The sequence below is a fragment of the Hippopotamus amphibius genome, chromosome 5 (genome assembly GCF_030028045.1).
Source record: "Hippopotamus amphibius kiboko isolate mHipAmp2 chromosome 5, mHipAmp2.hap2, whole genome shotgun sequence".
Classification (NCBI taxonomy): Eukaryota; Metazoa; Chordata; class Mammalia; order Artiodactyla; family Hippopotamidae; genus Hippopotamus; species Hippopotamus amphibius.
In genome coordinates this window covers 67985637-68012240 of record NC_080190.1, presented here as the reverse complement: position 1 = coordinate 68012240, position 26604 = coordinate 67985637, and the positions used below count along the sequence as shown (strand labels likewise).

The window sequence follows — 26604 nt, the reverse complement described above, 5'->3', positions numbered from 1 at the left end:
GTTGTCTTTGCGTCTTGCTTATAGTTTCCTTTGCTGTGCAGAAGCTTTGAGGTTTCATTAGGTCCCACTTATTTATTTTTGTTTTTATTTCCATTACTCTAGGAGGTGGGTCAAAAAAGATCTTGTTGTGATTTATGTCAGCGTGTTCTTCCTATGTTTTCCTCTAGTAGTTTTGTAGTGTCTGGCCTTACATTTAGGTCTTCAATCCATTTTGAGTTTATTTTTGTGTATGGTGTTAGGGAGTGTTCTAATTTCATTCTTTTACATGAAGCCAGAACAGTCTGCTTTTGATTCCCAATTTTCCTGCATTCTTTTCACATATCCTCATTTTACAAGGAGAAGGTGGGTTCAGAGAAATAAAAGTATAGGACTTGCCTGAGGCCACAAAGCTAATCATCTCTAAGTATTATCTGGTAAACAACCTTCATGTTGGCTTTTTTTTTTCCCCTGCAAAAAGCTGTATTGTTTCCATTTGGTCCAAGGCTTGGGCCAGGGCTCCAGGGTGCTAAAAAGCTGCCTAGTTGCTGCAGAGAGGAGCTTCAGGCAGAAGCCCTGACACAAGAGGGGCTCCTCAGAGGCTGCTGGGCTTCGGAGGGTGAGCCTCTGGAAGAGATACTTGCCCAGCCCCACCTGGGACCAGCCAGCGTGCGGAGGTTGGTCAGGTGGTCACCCATCTTCTTGATGAGTTTCACCTGCTCATCTAGGCTGTGCCTCTCCCAGAAGTCACAGAGGTGCGAGTCTGAGCGGGCAGAACCCAGGGCATGCAGGTCCAAAAGGGCCTGGTTCAGGTTCTTCTCCATGAGAATGGGGGCTTCCATAGCGTCCTGGGTTTTACCCTACTCATCTTGAGATGGCTTCTGCACTTCCTGGAAGACAGTGTGGCCACTGCGCTGCTTTTGCATTTTCAAGAGACCCTTGGGCCCTCACATTTCTCCTCAGCCAATTCGTGGGAAAAGTGGCCCACACCCTCCAGAGCCACATGGTGGCGGTGGAAATAGAAGCCCAGAGAAGAGAGGTTAAGTGTAGGAGGCCCACAGGTGCATGTTGACCAGGCGGTTGAGGACAGCCTCCACCTTAGTGGAGGAATCTGGGAGTTCATGGTTGGTGGGTAATAAGGAGTTAGGCTCAAAAAATGGTGTTGCTATGGAAAACAATTTGGAGGTTCCTTCAAAAACTACAAATAGAACTACCATATGATCCAGTAATCCCACTCCTGGGCATATACCCAAAGAAAACCATAATCCCAAAAGAAACTTGTACCATAATGTTTATTGCAGCACTCTTTACAATAGCCAGGACATGGAAGCAACCTAAATGCCCATCAACAAATGAATGGATACAGAAGATGTGGCATATATATACAATGGAATATTACTCAGCTATAAAAAGGGATGAGATGGAGCTATATGTCATGAGGTGGATAGAACTACAATCTGTCATACATAGTGAAGTAAGTCAGAAAGAGAAGGACAAATATTGTATGCTAACTCACATATACGGAATCTAAAAATGGTACTGATGATCTCAGTGACAAGAACAAGGAAGCAGATACAGAGAATGGACTGGAGAACTCGAGGTATGGGAGGGGGCGGGGGGTGAAGGGGAAGCTGAGACGAAGCGAGAGAGTAGCACAGACATATATATACTACCAACTGTAAAATAGTCAGTGGGAAGTTGTTGTATAACAAAGGGAGTCCAACTCAAGGATGGAAGATGCCTTAGAGGACTGGGGCAGGGAGGGTGGGGGGGACTCGAGGGGGGAGCGTCAAGGAAGGGAGGGAATATGGGGATATGTGTATAAAAACAGTTGATTGAACCTGGTGTACCCCCAAAAAAATTAAAAAAATAAATAAATAAATAAATAAATAAATAAATAAATAAATAAAAAAGAAAAGAAAAGGAAAAAAAAAAAAATGGTGTTGGCTGGTCCCAGTGGCCAAGGATAGTTGAGTGGCTGATTCCGAAGGTTACGACTGGAAAGAAAGGTTGGAGGGTGGTCGGAGGCTGGAGCAAGGGGCGTCCCTGGGTCTGTTGAAATCTGTTTTCCATTCTATTGTGGTTTTTAGGCTGTAACAGACAGAGCCGGGGGACCACAGAGCCCACTGCTGGGCTTCTATCTCTAAACGTCTCCATGCCACATTTCTATTGCTTGATCACTGATGGAATTCCTAAAACTGAGCACTCTTAGCCGGGCGCTGCTGGAGACACATCACCCTCCCCTCCACACACCCAACCCTCCCGGGATCCTGTGCTTCCTCCGCCCCACCTCAGCCCGAGCCCGGCCCTCCCCTGCTGGCAGAGGAAAGGCGTCGGGGTGAGGCCAAGGTGAGAGAGGAGAAGGACGGTGGGAGAGAGCTAGGTCTGTGCTCCCAGTCAGGCCAGGCAGCCAGGATCTATCACCACTCGGTTAGGGGACGAGTCTCAGCCGCTGGGGAACTGTTGAAAACGAGCCTGTGAGAACAAGCCTCGGGAACAGGCTGGGAAGGGAAGCCTTTCTTCCCGCCAACAGGTGCTCAGCGCCCGGCAGCGGCAGCAGGGGGCGCTCCAAGCGGCCTTGTGGGCTGGAGAAGATGAGAGCCACAGAGAACCCTGGAGGAAGCAAGGCGGTAGCTGCCGCTCATAGACCTGTTTGGGAGCCCAAATGAAATGCTCCTGGGGCCACGGGGAGCCCCAGAAATAACGGAAGGGAGAGCTCCAGTCTCCTATATGCAGGCAGAGCCATCAAGACGTTAACCATTTCACCTATAACCCATTTGTTTCAGCCGCGTGGTCCCCAACCCACGTGGCACTTTAGTATTACCTGGAGCTGTGAAAACCCAACGCCCTTAGGATTGACACAGAGACCAATTAAATCAGAACCTCTGGATCTGGGACTCAGGCATTAGGGGTTTCATGTTCCCCAGGTGGATTCCAAGATTGAGAACAAAGATTTAAGAAAAAACAATTTTTTAATTGTTTTAAAATCTGTTTTCCATTCTATTGTGGTTTTTAGGATGTAACAAGAGCTACAAATTCCTCAAGAAAATGGAGCTAGTTGTGAGGTTTAAACAAGATACATGAGAAAATGCCTTGGAAACTGGTAAAGGTAGGAGTTATTATTATTATTATTTATTATCCCTGTTTTAGAGCCTCCCCCAATAGTCTAATGAGCTGGAAAGCACTTAAACATTTTAATATATTCCGAAAACAAATCACTCTTGTCTTCTGAGGTGGGATGCTATCAAGAATGGCATAGGACTTCCTAGGTGGCGCAGTGGTCAAGAATCCACCTGCCAAAAAAAGAAAAAAACAAAGAGGGATAAAAAAAAAAAAAAAAAAGAATCCACCTGCCAATGCAGGGGACACGGGTTCGATCCCTGCCCAGGAAGATACCACATGCCGCAAAGCAACTAAGGCCGTGTGCCACAACAATTGAGCCCATGTGCTGCAACTACTGAAGCCCACACGCCTAGAGCCCGTGCTCTACAACAAGAGAGGCCACCACAATGAGGAGCCCATGCACCACAATGAAGAGTAGCCCCTGCTCGCCGCAACTAGAGAAAGCCCATGTGCAGCAACAAAGGCCCAACACAGCCAATAAAATAAATAAATAAATAAATTTATTAAAAAAAAAGAAATAAATCACCTTTGGTGAAAGGGAACTAAAAAAAAAAAAGAATGACATAGAACTCAGCTGAATATAAAAAGATAATTGAAGTGTTTAAGGTTGTGCATCCAGATATACATACTTAATTGTAATCTCTCCATCTTCAGTAAGAAAGGAGGAGTTAGAAAAAATGATGAAGACACATCCTCTTTCTCTGCCTTCCCTGTCCTCACTAATCCTTGACTTTTACTTCTGGACTAGACACTCCATATCATTTTCCACACTCTCCTGGCTCCCACCGGAGGCCCTAAACAGGCCAACTCTGGACTTGGTTCTGAGCCAACAGCCTATGTTCTATAAAGGGAGATTCTTAATTCTTGCCACAGGTAGAAGAAACTGAATCAGAGGATTCAAGTGATTTGTCCTATATCTCACAGGTTAGAACCAGAGAAAGATCTAGTTCTCCATAAACCTAACCTAGATTCCACTGTGAAAACATTTACTCTTGGCTGCTAATTAATGAAAGAAATCCTCAAAGCAAAAACATTGGAAGAAATGAAAGAGCCAGGGTGGGAGGAGAAAGGGTGAGAATGACCTGCCTGATACAGAATGTTCTCCCACAATGAGGGTAGGAAGACACAGGGAGCCGAGAATAATACTAAAGACACAGACACACTGATGCATATCACAAAACCTGAAATTGAAGGGAATTGAAGCCTTTCTTTGTGAGACATTTCATCATTTTCTCAGTAATTGCATCAGTTTTATAATTTCTTCCATCAGTGACTCCCCAGTAGCCCTGGCATCTCCTCGTCTGTGATGTGAAGGTGGCGGGTAATGGTGTTTGCCTCCAGGAAATTAAAGACCCTTCTCAATAACTGCATTAGTCATCAACACTTGCTGTTGTGATTGATTTTGTAACCACCATCAGATCTGGGCACGGAAAGGATATGAAAATTCATAAGCGAGAAAACAACCTTATCTTCCCTTGATCTAGCTCTCTCTTTACAAGAAATATCTGCAAAGTGTTTTTTGCATTTCTGATTTGCTTATCAAAGGGCATGTTTTTGACAGGCTGGTATATGTCCATGGGAGACTGGAAACTATTTGGGATCATAGGAAATTGTGAATTCTGCCAGGATTTTCCAGAGTTGCTCTGTTGAGCAACTTAAGAGCAAAAATGTTTTAGAATTGTGTTTCAGCATTTCAGGACACCCAGAAGGTAAGAAGCCATGACACTGAAAAAGCACCCTGATCTCGTCCTGTCTCTGTGGAAGGTACCAGAAGAAAAGTATACTCTGATTTTATTATTGCTTTATATCTTGGGCACTCTGTGGTATGGGGGTAGTGGGGAAGGGGGCTGGGTAAATTGTTCCATAAGCACAGTGCTTCAGACTGAGCCACTCAACAAATCTGTCCCAGGGCGAAAAAGACTAAAGGCAAGAATCCCAGTGAACATCCACTGTTTTCTGGGTTTTCGAATCCAATGGCCCTAAGATTTCTGAACCTTGCCAAATTGCAACTTTTGTTTGCTTAAGAATACGGTAATTAAATTCTAAATGTACACACACGCTCTTTGATCCATTCCAGTAAGAGGCATTTATCTTATAGGTATACTTCCCATGTAAGAAATACTGTGTGTAAAGCTATTCACTATATTTCTATTGGTGTTTGAAAAAAAAAAAAACCTGTAAATAACCTGGAAAGGCTTCAATAGAAGACAAATTAAGTAAATTATGGTTAATCCACACAATGGATTAACCATGTGTGGTTAAAGCCATGCATCAGATAAAAAGAACAAGGTAGCGCTTGCATATTGAAGATGGAAAAATCTCCAACACATAGTCACTGCATAAATGGAAGGTGTGCAGCAGGATAGTGTTCCCATTTGGGTAAAGAAAAGAACAGAAACACATGTGTATGTGTGTGATGCACAGGATATCTACGGAAGGGTATGCAAGAAACAGTGCCTCTGAGATGGAGAACTGGAGGAAAGGGACTGAGGGGGGAGGGAGGCCACAATTCTGTTAACTGATTATCCCAAGGTTTAACATGTAAGAATAGTAACTAGTACACATAGTGTTTACTATGTGCCAGGCATGTTCTAAGCATATTACCTACTTAAACTAATACAACATGCTCCTTTTAAACTATAAGATATTGATACTTGTCTTATTTTGCTAAATTATCAAGTACTTGAGAGCATAAACATGACTTTAGCATTTTTATATCCTACACAAATGCTAGTACGATATTTATCACATTATAATGTTCTCAAGAAATATGTGCCTCATTCATTCATTCAGTATCAAATGTGAGAGAAACTAATTACCTTTACCATTTAGAGCTGACTTAAGAACTTAATCGGCTTTATGTAAAATTCTCTTTTCATAATCAGTTTGCTATGCCATAAAGTCGAGCCCTAATCCAAAAATAAATGACTTTGGAAATGTGCTGTTACACATTCATACAATTGTGGTTGTGCTGGACACACTGGGGAATTCAAACAAATTACTGAGGAAAAAGTTGTCTGATTTTCTTCTTACTTTTCATTCAAAGAGAATCACTGTATTATCAAAGCACAGTCCCCTCGCTTTTTAAACTCTGAGTTTTAAACTTTGAGAGTATTTAAGTGTTTAAGAATGAAAGGTCTCCCACTAAGTTAGATGGGATCAAGTAAATAAAGTGCTTAGCATGAGCCTGACCCATCAGAAACCCCTATTCAAGTGACGCTATTTCTCACTTATTTGGAGGCTTCAAACATCATAGGAGAAGAAAGTAAACAAGATCTAGTGTTCAGTCTTGTCAACAGTTGGGAAATATGTCATGACAAAAGCAGGGGGGACCATGGAAGCAGGCGTGTTTTTCCCCTTGACAAGTCATTATAAGTCATCAGTGCTGTAACTCAGACAGTCTGAGGGCAAAAGAGAAAAAAATTAAAACCCCGATTCTTATATTCAAAAATTCACTTATTCAATCTGGTATGTATCTGAGTGCCCCCTTGGGCCGGGCAGGCATTACGATAGGCAACTGTAGTCCCAAAGCTCATTTTATTAATTTAACATGCTCGTTTGCATTTACTTTCTAACATTGAAATAAAATTTGCAGATATGATAACAATGCCAAATCACATTTTACTGAAGTGGTAAAACGTTGATAGAAGTATTTCTCTAAATGGCTGGCCCTGACTTTTGGATTTGACAAAACAGCAAAACTTCAAATAATATTAAGGGAACCAATACAGGGTTGTATTTTTTTTTTTTTTAGGTTTTCATCTATGTTATTGACTGAATTGTGTTCCCTAAAAATTCATTTATTAAAGTCCCAGCTCCTCAGAGTGTAACCTTATTTGGAGATAAGGTCTTCAAAGAGATGACGTTAAAGGAGGCTTTTAGGATGGGTCCCTAATCCAATATGACTGATGCGCTTATAAGAAGAAAGGCCTTTGTCAGGAAAAAGCAGCCATCTGCAAAGCAAGGAGGGAAGCCTCAAAAGAAACCAAACATGCACACAGCTTGATCTTGGACGTCTAACTTCCAGAACCGTGAGAAATGTTTAAACCATACAGTCTGTGGTATTTTGTTATGGCAGCCCAACAAACCAATGCAATCTACTATGATACTATTTCATAAAGGGAAGCACATTTTAAACCACAAAGGTAGGAAGGACATAATTTCTGAATAATTTTGCTTTAAAAAAGAAAAACTTCCTATATTCTTATTTTTTTCATTTTGCTCTAGACCAGTGAAAACTCTATTTTGACCAAGGAACCCATGCTCTAAAATCATTTTTCTTCTTAATTTTTCATTCATTTATTCCAAACTAAAAAATAACCATAGACTACACATGACAAACCTAGTAATTCCAACCTAAAAAGGATATGTTACCTAACAGGCCCATTTTCATAGTTAAACATAGTTTATAAAAATATCACCTGCTATATAATAAAAGAAATCTTGTAAAAACATTTTCTCAAACGAATAACCTTTTAAATTTATAATTATTAAAATTGAAATAGAAATACTTATTCAATTTATTTTAAAAATATAGACAAATTATGAATTCTTGATGAACTTTGGGAAAATTATTTATGTCATTTAATGGAGTTTAGACAAGTAATTTCACATTTCATTTTAAGTCCAGAGTCAAAAAACATTTCTTGTATATCCAGCACTAATAAAGATCATGGTACATTAGTGAAATATTTAAATATAGAGATCAACTTTTTAATGGATTTCTATAAATAACATTAACAGGGAAATGCACATAATACAATCTACTCTGGATCTAAGAGCCTTAATTTTCTCAAATATTGGAAGGAACTAGTCTAAAAATTTTCTTGTTTAAAAAACATATTGAGAGAATTGGTTCAAGGATGAAGGAATGAATTGGTACTCAGCAATTCACAAACATGATATTTTTAAGATATGAACAAAGACTGCATGTTGACAACACAGAGAATGATCTCTCTCTCTCTCTCCCTCTCCCCGCTATGGAGCAGGGACATTTCATATTTCATAGTTTCTGAATTTCCTCAGGAGCTCTGAAGGAGCATCCCCAGACCAGCGGAAACGAAAGTGCCAACAGTTCACATCTGAAAAGCCTGTAGAAGAGAGAATATTTTAAAATCAGAGGTAGGAAAAGTCAATCTTATAATAGTAAAACCACTTGATAAGATTTCATTGCAATAAGTGAAATGTAAGGGTGCATCTTTGGTATGAATTATTAATATCTTACAGAAATGGATAAGCAGACTTCTGAATCCTTATGAACAGGAATTGGTTTATATGGGTGAGAGAACCTCACATATTTAAACGCTTAATAATAAAAAGATATTTATAGATGCTTCCAGTGGTGGGAATTTTGACAATTCATCTGCAAAGAAATTGGAAACTACTTTCAAACAGCTGCCAAAAGTAAAAGGTCAAAGGAAAGGATCCCTGGAAATACAAATAATTTATTCCACAATAGTAAGACTTTTTATTCTAATAAACAACTTTGTTGAAAACTAGAGAAAAGGTCTTTTTCATTCTCTGCTTGAGGAAGTATAAATTGGCAAAACTCTTCTAGCAAGCAATTTGGCAATATTTATCAAACTCATTAAAATGTATAAACCTTTAAGCCAGTAATTATACTTCTAGAAATTTATCCTAATGAAATAATCATGATGTGCTCAAGGGTTTAACTATAAGGATGTTTATTATGATACCATTTATAAATGTTTTAAGAAATCAGGAAACAATCTAAATCTTCAGTAGTAGAAAATTGGTTGAAAGGCTTTGATATAGTCGTTAACAATTTTTTAGTATCTATCATGAGAGAAAAATGTTCACAACATATCGCTAAGTAACTGGTAGTTAGAAAACAGTTGAGGGGCTTCCCTGATGGCACAGTGGTTAAGAATCTGCCTGCCAATGCAGGGGACACGGGTTCGAGCCCTGGTCCAGGAAGATTCCACATGCCGCGGAGCATCTAAACCCGGGCACCACAGCTAATGAGCCTGTGCTCTAGAGCCTGCAAGCCACAACTAATGAGCCCACATGCCACAACTACTGAAGCCTGAGCGCCTAGAGCCTGTGCGCCACAGCAAGAGAAGCCACCACAGCCTGCACACCACAACAAAGAGTAGCCCCCGCTCACCACAACTAGAGAGCCTGCACGCAGCAACAAAGACCCAACAAAGCTGATAAATAAAAATAAAATAAATTTTTTAAAAAAAGAAAACAGTTGACACAGCATGATCTCATTCATAAATTCATTATTTACATGGGTATTTATGTAAAAAAATTTTTAAGTCTACAAGGAACTACCCCTAAGTGTTAACAGTAGCTATTCCTAGAGAGTTGGAAGAGATGTGATTCTCATTCATTATACTCTTTTTTGTTTGTCTGTATTTTCTTATTTTTCTGCCATGAACAAGTTTGCCTTGTATCATTTTTATGTTTATAATATTGCTAATGAAAAAGCAGTTTACAGAATAATATATACAATATGCTCCCATTGATATTTAAAATATTATCTAAATATCTAGTAGGAAAAATATGCACCGAATAGTTGACAGTGGTTATCCCAGGAAAATAGGTTCTGCACTTTCTTTAGGATTATCAGAGAAAAAAAATCTAAAGAATTTCCATTTGGGGAAAAAGCAAAAACGAGATTGTTTCTGACAACCTGTAATTGAAACACGCACACAAAATATGTACAGTAATATCCTTTTCATTTTAGCTATACTAACATATCTTAAAATATACCGAAATAGCAATAATAAATATTTCCCTAAGTGGTAAGACTACAAGTTATTGTACTTTCTTCCTTTTGCTTGACCATATTTTCTCACATTTTTACACTAAATACATGTTATTATGTAGTTTGAAAAAGATGTTTCCAAGTTTGGGTCCCCCTAGAAATAGACCCCAGACGAGAATTTGAATGCAGTGGCTAATTTGGGAAATGATCCCAGGAGACCCTGGTAGGGAAGTGGGGAGAGGAACTGTTTGCTGAGGAAAACCTGGCCTCTGTTCACCGATGCCGAATAGAAATACGGAGGCAGAGCTATGGAGAAATAGAAAGGACTCGCTTCATTACTTTGCCAGGCAAAGGGGGAACACAGGGGCTAGTGCCTCAAGAACGGTGCCCCCCTCTCTGGGGAATAGGGAGAGGTCTTATCGTCGGGGCTCGTGGTCAGGGGTAGGCGATAAGGGTCAAGGCAGTCACAGTCCTGCATTCTTCTGATGGGTAGGTTGTGAGCTAAGTAGGAGTCAGCATCATCCACCTTCAGGTCCAACTGGTCTGGGGTCTACATGCTTGTGGGCAGCATCCCATCATTAATCATTAACTTCTCGCACCTGAAGGGGGTTTCAGCTTCTGCAAAATAGCTCAAAGATCTTGTTGTGTGTACTGTTGCTGGGGAAACAGGACCTTGCCCCAGGCTGCTCTTGACTGTTTCTCCCAGGTCTCCTGCAACCCCTCCCTTCCCTAAGTAACAACTGCTTGAATCTGCCCACTGGAACTCAGAGAAGGGCATGCAGGCTGAATGAAGGCTGTTTTCCTATAATCAAAGAAATAGGGGACAAGAAAGTCTTTGTGCCCAGGAGCCCCACAGGGCCCTGCTCAGTATCAGAACCAAGTCTACAAAAACCCCTCAGAGTCGTTCCACTTGAGGAGTGAAGGCACTGGGGAATTTAGCCTCCCACCCATTCATTATCATCTGATGGCTACACCCACAGGGCGTTTACTCCCAGGTACTTCGCTACCCGCTCACTTGCTGCCAAGCCAGATCCACTGCCAGAGAAAGCCCTCTGGTGGGAGCCGTAGGGTTGGCAGTGCCTGGGAAGGCAGATGCCCAGAGGGTATGTTAGCACATCAACAGCATCTGCTACATTTGATTTTTTTTTTACTCTAAGATGTTATACAAAATTATTTGATTCTAGAATTGTATTTATCAGAAGGCACATTTATTGCCCATTTAAATGAAAAGAAAGTAAAAGTAAGATTGCCTCGCACACGGGTTTTCAGATGCCGTGCTCCATATTTTCCTGGTAGCAATGAAGAGTCAGAAAATGATGGGGGCTATTTGATGGAACTCATCACAGAAGAGGCATCAAAAGGCAAACTTCAAAGTAAATATCAGGCACTGCTTGAGGAAATTAACAAAAATGCTGAAAAGTTATGTGGGAAGCCACTTGGGGCATGGTAAAGCTGACATGAATAGTATTTCTTAAATGCTGACGTTATAGAAATTTACACTGCAGTCAAATGAAATTCTAAATAATCATGCAACTGCACTTTGGCATATGAAACCCCAACTTCAAGGCACTACTCAGAACAGCCAATAATCTCTTAAACAACATTAAGAAAATACTGGTAAATGCAGTCTTCAGCCGCATTTCATAATTTCATAATTCTTGCTCTCCAACAACATCTTTCAGAACAGTGATCCTCCCTTCTCCCCCCCTCCACTTCATTCCTTACTTCACAATGTGAGGGTATCAAAACTGGCATCACAATTTTTTCTGAGTAAATTACAATATATCTACACTATGGAATATTTTTTATATATTTTTTTTAATTTTTATTGGAGCATAGTTGCTTTACAATGTTGTGTTAGTTTCTGCCGTATAGCACCGTGAAATCAGTTATATACGTATACATATCTCCCCTTTTTTTTTACATTTCCTTCCCATTTAGGTCACCACAGAGCATTGAGTAGAGTTCCCTGTGCTGTACAATAGGTTCTCATTAGTTATCTATTTTATACATAGTAGTGTATATATGTCAATCCTAATCTCCCAATTCATCCCACCCCCTCTCCCCTCCTTGGTATCCATAAGTTTCTTCTCTACATCTGTGTCTCTATTTCTGCTTTTGCAAATAAGTTCATCTGTACCATTTTTCTAGATTCCACATATAAATGATATTAAACAACATTTGTTTTTCTCTTTCTGACTTACTTCACTCTGTATAACAGTCTCTAGGTCTATCCACGTCTCTGCAAATGGCACTGTTTCATTCCATTTTATGGCTGAATAATATTCCATTGTATATATGCACCACATCTTCTTTATCCATTCCTCTGCTGATGGACATTTAGGTTGTTTCCATGTCTTGGCCATTGTAAATAGATCTACACTATGGAATATTTATCAGCTATTAAAACCAGTGAGTTCATTCTAAATATAAGTGTTTAAGGAGAAGTCGCACAGTAATAAAAGCTAACACTAAAAAAGCACTGGCCGTGTACTAGGTCTAAATATTTTACATATGTTATTTACTTCTCAAAAAGACCTTACAAGGTAGACACTAATATTTTAACCATTATATAGAGATAAGAAAATGCAAATACAGAGAGGTTATCTCATTTGCTCAAGGTCACACGACTCATCAGTGGGAAAAGCTAGGTTCTGGTTCCAGAGTCTGTGTTCTTAGCTACTGTATAACAGAGAGGAATGTGCACAGTATAACCCCATCTTTCTTTGTAAAGCCCTTACAAACGGACATATGCTTATACATGCCTTTGTTAACAGAGAGAACAGTGTGGAAGGAGACACGCCTGGGCATTTACATTGGTTAATTCAGGAAGTAGAAGCAGAGAATGATGAGACTACGGTAGACACTAAATTGTTGTCTATATGTGATTCTTTGAATTTCTAATAATAAGTTTATATTACTTTGGGGTTTTTAAATATCTAAATAACTATTTTTTGAAAAGGAAGAGAAATTTTTATAGAATCTTATGAAAGGGATTTAAGTGGGGCCTCAGTGTGAGAATCTGACATGATCAACCCCCTCAATTCTGGTGAACTCACTCAATCTGAAACAAAGTCACAGGGAGGCCCCAGGGGTTCAGGAAGCACAGATCTGAACATTCCAAGGCTAAACGGAAAAACATTCAGGTTGGCCTGTGTATGCCTGTAAGTGGGTGTTTGTGTATGTAAGTTTGCCTACAACACTGTTTTCCGGACATTCGAGCTTCTGCTTTGATCGGTTTGTTATATTATAACCATTGCCAGTTGTGAGGCTGATGCAATCAACTGCAGGCTCTGCGAAAGGATCTCTTGGGTAACCAGGCACCTACATGAAGCTGTAAGAATCTTTATTCCCAACAAGTAGTAAGCATGTAAAAGTTCTCCCCAAAGAGAGTTTTGACATGAATATTTCTAGAAAGACTATAGCTCACTACAACCTATCTAATTATCTTCTTTTTTTATAAGAAGTGTTGGAGAACATTCAGGAACCTTCTGCTTAAAAGCTAAATTCTGATGGGATGTTGTATCACAACCCTGAGAATCAAGAATCTGGAGGATGGTTACAGTGTCTGTACAAGATAAATACAGTGGGATGGCCAGACAGACAAACAAAGAAATGATAACAATAGCTAACAATTGTCCAGGGCCTGCTATACGCAAATGACGGTGCTAAGCATTTTGCATGGATTGTCTCATTTAATCTTCAGGGTAACGCTATGAGAAGGTACCGTTCTATTTTGTACATGAGGAAACTGAAGTATAGAGAAGTTAAATAACTTTTATCAAGTAATACAGGTAATAAATGGTAGAGCTAGGATGTGAACCCAGGGTAGTGTAGCCTGGGAGCCGAGAGTTTAACCTCTGTCACACCCTGCTTCAGTGGATCTATATGTGGGTCAGATGTCTACAGAGCTACTTACAGAGAAGGTATCTTCTCAGGATAGTGCAGTGCCTTAGAATGCAGACTGCAACCAGACTGCCTCAGTTCAGACCCCTTCCCTGGCACATACAAGCTGGAGAGCCTTGAGAAAATTATCCAACCTCCCTAGGCTTCAGTTTCCTCATCTGTAAAATGAGAATAATATCGGTACCAACCTCACAAACTTGTAATGAGGAGTAAATAAATCAATACATATAAAATTAATATTAAGCAAGTTCATAGATGTATGTAAAGAACTACATGTAGCAAATACACAACATGTGTTAGCTAGTACTATTTCAGTAAAGCAGATGACAATCCCAGAAATGTCTCAACTTTTCCCTCGCAAGGAATGTATTGAGGAAAACATCGTCTAGTTTCTGTGTCAATGCTAGGTAAGTTTTTTTTAAGTTACTAAACCAACCCTTATATTTGGCACTTCTATGTAGTTCAAAAGGTTGAGAATAAATACAATGTAAAATGAGCCTTTTAATTTCAGACCTTCATTGAACCTGGTGTATCCCCCCCCAAAAAAATTAAAAAAAATAAAATAAAAAAATTTCAGACCTTCTCTGTTCTGCAAAGCTACATGACATGACTTACCTGGAGAATCTGGATTTTGTGGGGAGAATGACTTCTCCACGGATTTGGATTCTTTTTGTTCCATTTTCTCTGTGGTTGGACCAGACTCCTCTTTCTTTATATCTTTTTGCTCAATCTGTTCCTCACTTTCAGTTTTGTTGGTGTGAGTCTGGTCAGATTCTTCCAACATCAGATCTTTTTTCCCTCTGACAGCCCAGTGCATTGACTACATTAATAGAAAGCAGATATATAATGTAAATCAGTTATTATATAATTTCTGTATTTAAACTTCAATATATGGTAATACCTAACCTACTATAGTAGTGCTGATTAACAAAATGTTCGACTTGACTATTAGCCAGATATTAATCAATTAATTCCAGTGTTAATCAATTAATCCCCACTGATTTGGAAAACAAATGATATAAGGAGAAATCGATATTCTGGTACAAAGCAAAGGGACCAGCATCAGAGAGATTCAAAGAATGAGATGTTTCCTCAGAAAATTAGGCATAAAATTACCATATGACCCAGCAATTCAGTTCCTAGACACAAAAGAATTGAAAACAGGTGTTCAAAGAAGAATTTAAACACATGTTCACAGCAGCACTTGTCACGAGAGCCAAAAGGTAGAAACAATCCAAATGTCCATCAATTCATGAAGGAATAAACAAAAATGTGGCATATTCATACAATGGAATATTATTTGGCCATAAAAAAGGAGGAGGGTACTACAATGTGGATAAACCTTGAAAACATTATGCTTAGTAAAAGAGCCATACATAAAAAGCACACATTGTATAATTCCAGAATAGACAAATCCATACACATAGAAAGCAGATTAGTGGTTACCAGGAGCTGGGGGAGAGGGAAATAGGGAGTGATTGCTAACAGGTACAGGGTTTCCTTTTGGGGTGATGAAAATTTTCTGGAACTAGTGATGATGGGTAAACAGCATTGGGAATGTACTTAATGCCATTGAAATGTACACTTTAAAATGGTTAAAATGGGAAGTTTTATGTTCTGTGTATTTTACTATCAAAAAACAATTGGATATGGACACCAAATGGGGAAAGCGGGGAGGGTTGGGGGGAATGAATTGGGAGATTGGGATACCAAATTGTGCACTCTAAATATATGCAGTTTATTGTAAAAAATAAAAAATTAAAAAATTAAAAAAACAAAAACAAAACCAAAAACAAAACCAATTGGGCTGTGTACCTTAAGCCATGCCAGAGATTAAACCTACTACTGGTGTAACTTGTATCCCCTATTGTGACCTTCCTTCCAGCCATGATCAATGCAGACTTGGCAAATATTAAAATTCTGGGTTATACATCTTCTATTCAAGAAAATTCATGGCACAAAGCAGGAAGTCAGTCAATATTTACTGGGAAATATTTGTCCTAATTTTAAGCAGATTCACTTAAAGTCCAGTTATCATCAGAATAATGAGAACTTTCTAAATATCTTCCCATTTTTTTTAATGATAATATGAATGTGTATGTGTATACTGTACAGAAGGTTTCTAGAAGGAAACACAAGAAACTGCAATGGTGGCTTTCTGGGAGAGGGGAGTAGAACTGGGGCCTGGAATAAGTTTGGATTCACTTTTTATTATATATCCTATTGTACTATTTTGATTTTTTTAAACAAACATGTTATTTTATTATATTTTTTAATTTACAATTTTAAAAAATCAAGAACCATAAATCAAGTGTTGGTCATTGCCCACTGACTTCTGGTAAAACTTTTATATTTTTAGACAAACATAAGATCCAAAACACTTGAAAACTCTCCCCATAAACCTGACATCCTAGAATTGTGTCCAATATACTTGGGTGGTGGTCCTTTGCCAAGTAATTTAACTGTGTAATTTTTCCAGCCTAGCTCTGGCTTCTTATGGTGGAGTCAGAAGTGAGAAAAAAAATGAAAGATGAATCTTCAAAGTGGAACAAAGGTAAGAGGCAGTTACTTTTCCCTGAACATCCTTTTCCCTTTTGTACCTTTTTCATGTGTCCTGCATACATGTATTTCCCTTTCCTTTTTCTTTCTTTTTTTTTTTTTGGTCACGCTGTATGTCTTGTGGGATCTTAGTTCCCCGACCAAGGATTGAACGTAGGCCACAACAGTGAAAGTGCCCGTCCTAACCATTGGACAACCAGGAAACTCCCTGTGTTTCCTATTGAAATGTTTAAAATTGGATGGATGGGTAGATAAATGAAAGGACAAAAGATGAATACAGAGTAAGGACTAAGAAAGAGTATGCTGTGTCAAGAATATGTTAAGTAGAATAATTAGCCATGACATCAACCAAAATAATAAACATAACTGTTTCTTGAAACCTCATCTGGATATTGTGGGATGCTATTCCTGAAGCACTACTGAAGAGTAACACTACCTCTGTTACTCAGAAACCCAAGAAAAACCCATAAGCCACATATTGGGCAAGTTTAAAACCCAGAATATATTATTTTCCCAATATTATCCAGGATGTTGTTTTCCTGTGCTGGGGGGAAAAAACAGAATAAAAGCAAAGCAAAGAAACCAAACCAAAACATTGATTTTTCTGAAGTCCAAGGCTTAGTGAATAAGCTCAGAAGTTGTGACATTTAAAAACTGTGCCACGAGCCATGGAAGGGGCTGCTGCCTCTGCGACCCACGTGCCCTGTGATGCAAGGGGCACCAGGCTTTTCATCTTCAGCACACTGAGGTCTGAACTATCTCAAAATGCTGCAGTTGCCAACTTCTGCCCAGAGCACCCCTTTATTTGCCAGTTTAAACAAAGCAATGCAGGAAGGCTGTGGCCCATTGCGTGTGTACTTGGCTAAGGTCACTCACCCAAGCTACATGGGGCGGAGGGGGGAGGCGCGGGGAAGGGACAAGAATCATCAGCATCCTAAAGAGCTTAAAGAGAGACCACGGTTTCCTACCACCAGTCTTAGGAGCACTAACACTGGCCACACAGGCAGGAGCCAGAGGCACCTCACCAAGAGAAAAAGGGAAAGCACGGAGGGGTAAAATGCCTTCTTGGAATCTTTTAAATAAATCCGTTCGTCCTGTTTTTTTAAGAGAACTGGGAAATGTTAATGATGGTGTTTGTGAATAATAGCCAATATGATCACAAATTGCAGGATTTCAACTAAATTAAAAGGTAGAAAAATATATTCAAATATATTTATTTATCTATTTCTGTATATTTTATGTTTATGTGGATACATATACATAAAACATACAGACTGGAGGGCAATATAGCCTTGTACACACCCTAAAACCATAAGTATATTCAAGCCTTCTGCCCTAGTCTAACCCAAGAACTCATTTCCTCCCGTATTCAACCTCTCTCTCCGCAACTGCAAAGGAGCGTCATCCTGAATCCTCTTCCCCAAAGAAAGACCCCATTAAAGCAGTTACTGCCACCACTCTGTGTAACCAGCCCTCACACTAACAAATGAAGGGCAGAAAACACTGGAAGGAAATGCACCAAAATACTGATGGGGTTATCTGTGCATGGCAGCATTATAAAGTTATTTTTTCTTTTCTTTTTTTAATTTTTATTTTTTGGTGTTTTCTACATTTTCTATGACAAGATCATATATATGTACAACTAGATTTTAAAAATTTGATGGAGTTATGATTGCCAAAATATATAAGGAGGGAGCTTCTGGGTGCCAGTAGTATGTGTGTTAGGGCAAGGGGTGGTTACAGAGTATACACTTCACAGCCATTTGCTAAATTGTAAACACAGGTGTTAAGCATTTTTCTGTAGGTTTTATTTCAAAATAAAAATGTTCATTTTAAAAAGAGGCAGTGGCCTCAGCTGATGTAAAATATAATCTGGTTTTGGTTTGCTTAGTTTGGATCTGTTGTCGTTGTTTTGTTTGCTTGGTTTCTTGGGGTTTTGGCATGTGTGCAGCATAGAGGAGGCTGGCCAGTGGCTTCCTCTGTGGAGGAGAAAGAATACTGAGAAAATTAGTGAAAAACTGAGAGTAAGAAATTCAAGAATGCAGGGCACAAAGAGTTGAAAACGTCTGCTGTATGTGTCACAGGTCAGCTAGGTGGTCTGTATACAACGTAGCGACTCTTGCCTCAGTACTTTTCTCTTGGAATAAAAGTCCCTACAGTCTGTCTTAGGTGGGTGGTGAGGGTTAATGACTGACCTACGATAAATACTTAGAAAGCATTTGTAGCAGTTGGTACAGCATGGGACATTTTCAACAGCTTATGAGAATTTTTTCTTAGAATTTTATTTCGACTGCAACCTTTTTCCCACAACCATCTTAAAGTCATATGTTTTGGAGCCAAAGGGAAAGCCATTCATGTCCTGGATCCCTTGGGGTAAAACCAAGCAAGGCAACAATAATTTCCCTAAGATTCTTTGAGTTGGAAAGGTGTCTGTTTTCAAGTTATTCCAAGATCCTAAAGGCCACAGTTACTGAAGTCCTCACTTCATATCCCTTTTTTTAAACCAACATTACATATCTAGACTTAAATTTCCAACATATTCATTAACCTGATTGAATCCTTAAAATATTTTTACAAATTAAACCATCAAGAGGAACCTCTAAAAAAGAAACAAGAAAACTTAATAGCTAGTGAAGTGACAAGGACTTGCTGTGGGGAAAAAAATACCAGCTAGAGTTTCATCACTGTTGTATGATAGAAATGTGTCACCCCTGAAAATGTGGTTCCTTTGAGGAATTCCCCCTAGGAGATTCCTATGATACAAACCTGTGTGAGGCTGCAAAATTGCATTGTGATTTGTCCTACACTTTTAGGGCAAGCAAACATGCAGATGTGTTTTAGATAAATGTCACCTAAAATATCAGATCCTAAATTATTACCATTTTATTGTCAGAATGGCATATGTAATATACCTAATCCAAACACCCTAACGGTGATGTTTGTCTACAAAAGGATAATGATCTAATAGGTGATAAACAATTCTAGGTATGACAATTGTTATTAATTTCTCTAGAGTAGTGAGTGTGAACAGATCAACAAATAAAATGCACACATAAAGAAAACAACAACTAAAATGTTATGGAGAGAGGTGAGGTTTTCACATGCAGAAGTCACTGTGAGGATTGGAACAGAAAGGAATGAAAGAAAGTTACAGAAGGCCTATCGAGTGAGGTATAAACACTCGAAACTTGGTATAGTGGTTTCAAAGTTCACTGAGAAAGAGATACAAAAGTAAGTCAGAAACAACAGGTTGAGCCCAAACAAAGAAGCCTGCGAAGAAAAATATCACTGCTGATTTCAAGTAGAAATATATGCGTCTCATCATTTTTGTACCACTAATAAAAATAAATCCCAAACCAAATGCTAGCTCAGCATAATATTTCAATGTTGCTGACAAGACCAATGATGCAGCCAGTAAGATCTGAAATGTAATTATTGTAAGCCCTCAAACAGTTCATAGTTAAGCTACATTCTAAGCAGAAATGATGTGTTTGGAGACAGGACATTAGATTTTAATGGAAAGACGTCCGCATTATAAATTAGAGTAGGGACTTGGAGAAGAGTTTTTGAAAAATCCACAGCTAACTTGATATTAGCAGTTAAAATTAAGTAAGAGAGTTCAGTGGATCATTAAGAAAAATGAACTATAAATCAAAAGGCATTAAAATAGCAAGAGTCACTAATTCAGTAGCAGCAGTTACAGTGTGTAACACTCAAGAGAATAGAAATATGGTTATGTAGAGGGGGCAGAACAATGTTTATTGAGTCACGGTTAAAGAGGAATTTTGGATATACACAATATAAACAAAATATCTCATTTTTGAGTATGTGAAGTTACTATTTTTTAAAAGATTCTCTCTATTTTGTATATGTATTCAATATTCTTATGGTTAATCCTTCATAAATAATTAACCCTCCTTAAACAAATCATATGAATATACACTGCATTCCAAAATGAGATGAAGAAAACAGTTTGCATGTTACGTAGAGTGGCTTTAACTATATACTTTGAGAGTTTGCGTTGTTCTTCTCCGTAATTTCAAAGACCCTCCCTCACTGTTACAGGTCTTTTATCAGTGAAAAAACAATTTGCTCAAGTCTTCTTAAAATAAAAACTATTAAGAAGGTATCTAAACATAACCCTAAAAGAGCTGTAATTTAAGAGATGTGATCACTTTATACACTAATTCTAACATGTCCCTGAAGACTTCCTTATAAAGTAACTTCTGCACTCTAAGTATCATGTTATAGAAAAATGTCCCGGTAAGAAAAAAAAAGCTGAATAAGTCATGCCTAAGAATGTAGAAACCTTTAAAATTACAGTTCAGTTTCTCTACAAGCTACAAAGGTCCCTGGAAGAACAAAATAAATATATAACACAGTAATTATAGTGATTATTTTGTATTTAGTTTTTTCAATGACATGAAGGAAAATAACACAATGGTTTAAAAAGTCTCTCTGTATCTATCCAACAATTTTTTCACTGGAACAACGGGAATAATTTACAAATAATTTACAGCTTTCTTTGATTAATCAGGTCCTTTTTTTTATTTAATTTATTAAGCTTGAGAAAAGAACAGGCTTATATGAACTAAAAAGACAGAGAATATGAATTTGCAATGGTTCCAAATTCAGCAGTGTTATATGAGCAACTTGAGAAGCACAGTTATCAGAGTGTATAAAACAGGACTTCCATGGTGGCGCAGCGGTTAAGACTACACGCTCCCGAGGCAGGGGGCCCAGGTTCAATCCCTGCTCAGGGAACTAGATCCCACATGCATGCCGCTACTAAGGAGTCCACCAGCCATAACCAAATAAATAAATAAATATGAAAAACAAAAAACAGAATGTATAAAACAGTAACTGATAACAGAGAGCATTACATATGCCAAATCAAACAGCTAAAGAGACAGACAAACGTAGTCAGAGGCTCTTCAGGCCTTGATGCATTGAATTTACCTTCACAGGATTTTGTGGACAGTGTGTAACATCCAGATTCTACCAGCTTCTTAGTCTTCTCTCTCCTCTTGTCTATTGACTTTTTAAGCTATTATGTGAGTCTAATCCAGGGGCAGCCTGAGCTTCGCAAATTCACTTCATCCCAGAGAGAAACCTACCGTTTTCACCGAGTCACTCAAAGCTTCCCATTGCTGGAATGACATCGACATCTGGCTCCTTCGCCAGTGGTCATAGCGGGTTCGACTTTCTTCGTTAGTCAAAATCTCCTTTGCCTTCTGCAGTTTCTGAAAAGTCTCCACTAAAAAACAAATAAAAAAATGAGCACTACTCTCCTGGAGGAGTTATTTTAATAACTCCCATACAATCAAACTGATCTCACTGAAATATGTCTCTGTTATTTACCGGCTATGTAACCTTGGTTGGTTTATGTCATCAAGCTTTAGTTTCCTCATTTGTAAAGTGCATCATAAGGACAAGTGAGATCATGTATGTAAAGTACCTGGCTCACAGTGTATCCACTCCGTTTACTGAGCTCCAGTGATGTGCCAGGTGCTATTCCAGGTACTGATGACACAGGTGTGAACAAGAGACATAATCTATTTCACAGGATAGATATTTAGAAACATTGGAAACATTGGAAACTTTACAGTTTTGTCTACTAGGAAGAAAATTACCTTTTCTAGTGGGAGTATGAGGGAGGATGATGAGCAGTCTAGAGGAACAGTATAATGAAGTCTCTTAAGGAAAAAAAAACGCATGATGATTTAGAGGAAGTAGAGGATGCTGATGTGCAGGAAGACATGGGCCAGGGGAAGAAAAATGAGGGATGGGGCTGTAGAGTAGACAAAGGCCCGGTCACCCAGGACCTTAGAGGTATGCTAAGGATTCTGATCTGGTTTTTATTGTAAGAACAGTGGGAAGCTGTTGGGATGTTTTAAACACAGGAAATAACATGGTTGGTGGTTGATAAATGGTAGCTTTGTCACTGATCTATTTGACCAGATGGCATACAATAGAAACCTTTCAAGGCCTGTTGGAAGCGCTTCCAATATGTCTTCTGCTCCTCAGTGAAGTTAAAAGTTTTTATAGAGCAGGATACAAGACCAATATACAGAAATCATGTTTCTATACATTAGTAATGAACAATCTGAAAATGAAATTAAGGAAACAATTCCATTTACAACAGCATCAAAAAAATTAAATACTAAGAAATGGTAATGAAAGAAGTTCACTGAAAACTGTAAAACATTGTTGAAAGAAGTTAAATACCTAAGTAAATGGAAATACATCCATGTTCATGGATCAGAAGACCTAATAGTGCTAAGATAGTAATACTTCCCAAACTGATGCGCAGATTCAACACAGTCTCCATCAAAATCCCAGCTGCCTTTTTTTTTTTCCAGAAATTGACAATCCATATGCAAATGCAAGGGACCCAGAATAGTCAAAACACTCTTGAAAAATAAGAACAAAAGTGGAAGAACTCACACTTCCCAACCTAAAACTTTCTACAAAGCTGTGGTAATGAAAACAGTGTGGTGGTACTGCCATAAGGATAAACATAAACAAGTGGGATATTGAGAGTCTAGAAATAAAGCCTCACATTTACAGTCAATTGGTTTTTTTACAATTCTACCAAGACAATTCAATTGGGAAAGAAGAGTCTTTTCCACAAATGGGCTGGGACAACTGGATATCCACGGGTAAAAGAACGAAGTTGAATCCCACATACAAATATTAACTCAAAATGGTCAAAGTGTAAGAGCTAAAGCTAAAAGAAAAAAATATAGAAGGAAATCTTTGTGACCTTTGATTAGGCAATGGCTCCTTAGATATAACGCCAAAAGCACAAAACACAGCAACAACAACAACAAAAAAAAAAAAATGGAAAATTATACTTCATCAAAACTGAAATGTTTGTACTTCAAAAAACACCATTGAGCAAGTGAAAAGACAAGCCATAGAATGGGAGAAAACATTTGTAAATCATAGATCTGATGCAGGATTTATATCTAAAATTTATAAAGAACTCTTACAACTCAGTAAGAAAACCAATACCCTCATTTAAAAATTGGCAAGATGGGGGGGACTCGAGGGGGGGGAGTCAAGGAAGGGAGGGAATACGGGGATATGTGTATAAAAACAGATGATTGAACCTGGTGTACCCCCAAAAAAATAAAAAAAATAAAAAATTGGCAAGAAATTTGAAGACATTTCACCAAAGAAGATATACAAATGGCCAATAAGTACATGGAAAGCTGTTCAGCATCATTAGTCACTGGGAAAGTACAAATCAAAACGACAGTGAGGTACCACTTCACACTTACTAGAATGGTTTTTTAAAAAAGACATAATAGCAAGTGTTGGTGAGCATATGGGGAAATTGGTAGCCTCATACCTTACAGGTGGGACTATAAAAAGTGTACCTGCTTTGAAATACAGTTTGGTAGTTGCTCAAAATGTTAAACATAGAATTACCATATGACCCAAGAATTTCAACCCTAAGTGTATATTCAAGAGAACTGAAAACATGTCCACACGTATAAAAACTTGTATGTGAATGCCCATAGCAGTATTATTCATACTAGCTAAAAAGTGGAAACAACTCAAATGTCCATCAGTCAATAAGTGGGTAAACAAAATGTGGTATATGCTACAACATGGATGAATCTTGAAAACATTATGCTAAATGGAAGAAGATAGTCACAAAAGGCCACATACTGTGTGATTCTATTTATATGAAATATTCAGAATAGACAAATCTCTACAGTAATTAGATTCGTGATTGCCAGGGGCTGGGCAGGGGAAATGGGAAGTGATTGCTAATGGATATAGAGTTTCTTCCTTGTTCACAACAACCTTATGAGGTGGATATTATTAGTATTATTCACATTTTACATAATCTGAGGCTGAGGGAGGTTCATGTAACTTGCCCAAAGTCCCTAAACTACAAGTGATGGAGCCACAATTCAAGCCTAAGCCTGCCAGGCTCGCCAGCTGGTGCTCTCCAGGCTACACTTGACTGCCCTCCTGCCCCTCCCATTTTCCTGCAATACATGTTACCCTCTAATCCCCACTTTCTCCTTCATCTCCAGGGATAATAAAAACTTCATCATTCATCACTAAGATCCAGGTTGTGCCCTTGAGAAACTGAAAGTTTAGTTAGGAAGCAGACGTATGAACAAATCAATTCAGTACTGTGTGATAAAAAGAAATGCAGAGGCAAGACTGGTTCTGCTTGAGAAATCAGGAAGTACTTTATTAGTTTTCTATACACTTCAAGTCATCCTTGACTCTTCTCTTTCTCTCACATCTCATTTCTAATTCATTAGCAAACCCTGTTGGCTCTACCTTTAAAATATATCCAAGATCTGACCTCCTGTCCCACCTCCACTGGCATCCCTCTGGTCCAAGCCACCATCCTCTGCTGGCTGGATTATTATACTAGCTTCTCAACTGATCTCCCTGCCTTTGCCGCAGTCAATTTTCTATACAGCAGTCAGAGTGATCTTTTAAAAAATAAGTCACATAGGGAATTCCCTAGTGGGGCAGTGGTTAGGATTCCACGCTTTCACTGCTGAGGGTATGGGTATGGGTACAGGTTCAATTCTTGGTTGGGGAACTAAGATCCCAGAAGCCCATCGCACAAGCTACACAGCCAAAAAAAATTAAAGAAAAATAAATGTCACATAATATCACTCCTCTGCTCAAAATTACTTTCATTTTGACTTTTCATTTCTCTTAAAATTAAACTGAATGTTGTTAGCCATGGCTACTAGGCCTGACATGCTCTGCCTGTCCTCTACCCCTCTCTTCCTTCTCTGACCTCATTTCCTCCTACTTTTCCCATCTTCCTTGCTACAGCCACAGTAACTTCCCTGACGTTCCTTGAGTACACCAAGCACACTCCAGCCCCAAGACTGGGCACTTGCTGTTCTTTCTACCAAGAACAATTTTACCCCAAGCACTCATATGACTTACTTTCTCCAGATGTCCGCTCAGATGTTGTCTTTTCAGTGGAGTATTCTCTGACCGTGCTATATAAAATAGCTGCCCACCCCGTCAGCCCCATTCCTTTATCTCCCTTGCCTGCTTTACTTTTCTTCATAGTACCTACCCCCTGACATTATTTACAGTTATTTGTTTATGATCTGTCAACTCCGTGAGAATACAAACTCCATGAGGGCAGAGACTTCGTTTTGTTCTCTGCTTCATCCTTTGTACTAGAGCAGTGTAGCAGATGCTCAAAAATATTTGTTCAATGAATGAATGAATGACTGCTTCCAAGTTAAATTTGAATGTGAATATAAAGATATTCATATAATGCTATTCCCAGAGCTCCAAACACCAAAGAAATGACACATACCCTTAAAACCTTTTGTAAATTAAGTACCTTTTAATAGTATCAATGGGAAAAATAATTAAAATGATCCTTTTGGTGCTTAAAAATACCTCATGGGAAGTAGTCAATATCCTCTGAAACAGAAGATGTTAGGGCAAATGTACAGTCAGTACTGATGGTACCACCATACCAATACTTCTGTATGCCAATTGGTAAAGAGCTACTATTCCTGAGCTCTTATGCCCCAAATACCACCACCACTTCAACTGTTCCTCCAGTAACCAGAGGTACTGCCCATCTGCGGAAGGGCACTTCCAGGACACTGTCCAAAGCTGGGCAGCACAGGTACTTAATAGGTCATTAAATATTTAATATAACTGATGGAGGTAGTAGCAATTAATGGATTAAAGGGAAGACCCTAAAGACGGTGCTATTGAGAGCCAAGGAAAACAAACACATAAAAAACATCTTGCAATAGCTGTGAGCAATCCTTCCTGTTGCTGACGACAATGTAAATGACCTGATGTATAAATGAGATGTCACCTTTTCCAACAGGTACAAAAAGCTTATTAAATTATCACCACGGATACACATGCCAGTTACTACTAGGGCAGAGGTTGTAAAGATTTACATTTTAATCTATGAGTCACCTTCTCTTTGTACATTATTGTTGGCCTCATTTTCCAGAGTTTCCGGAATGAAAGAATTATTCTAATGTCAGTCCCTCAACAGCAGTTGATAAACAGAAAGCAAAAGAGACCTTACCTTTTCCTGTTAGGTGGCCTTTTCCTTGTTCCATACCCTTCATCACATTTAATAAAAATGATTTGGATTTATATTTGTCCTTTAATGTATCAGCTAATCAAATGAATCATACAAGATAAACACATACCAGTTCTGGGAAGAGAGAGCTCATTTTATAAGCTTATACAAGCAAATGATGATGGAACATTTAAGAGACATTCTCATTTAACTCCTGGGTCTACTTTGAAAATACAGAGGGTCT

General features: G+C 38.7%; 1 protein-coding gene and 1 pseudogene across 1 annotated transcript in view; both read right to left on the bottom strand.

The window, feature by feature from the left end:
- Positions 1-399: 399 nt before the first annotated feature.
- Positions 400-1043, bottom strand: LOC130854227 (ferritin light chain-like; annotated as a pseudogene).
- Positions 1044-7654: 6611 nt separating this feature from the next.
- DNAJC12 (DnaJ heat shock protein family (Hsp40) member C12) overlaps positions 7655-26604 on the bottom strand; it is a 34746-nt gene continuing 15796 nt past the window's right edge. The window contains exons 3-5 of the mRNA XM_057737184.1: positions 21415-21554; positions 14354-14558; positions 7655-8189 (exon numbers count right to left, since the gene is read on the bottom strand). Of these exons, the coding sequence (XP_057593167.1) occupies positions 8095-8189; positions 14354-14558; positions 21415-21554 (440 nt within the window). The 3' untranslated portion in view covers positions 7655-8094. The remainder of the gene's footprint in view (positions 8190-14353; positions 14559-21414; positions 21555-26604) is intronic.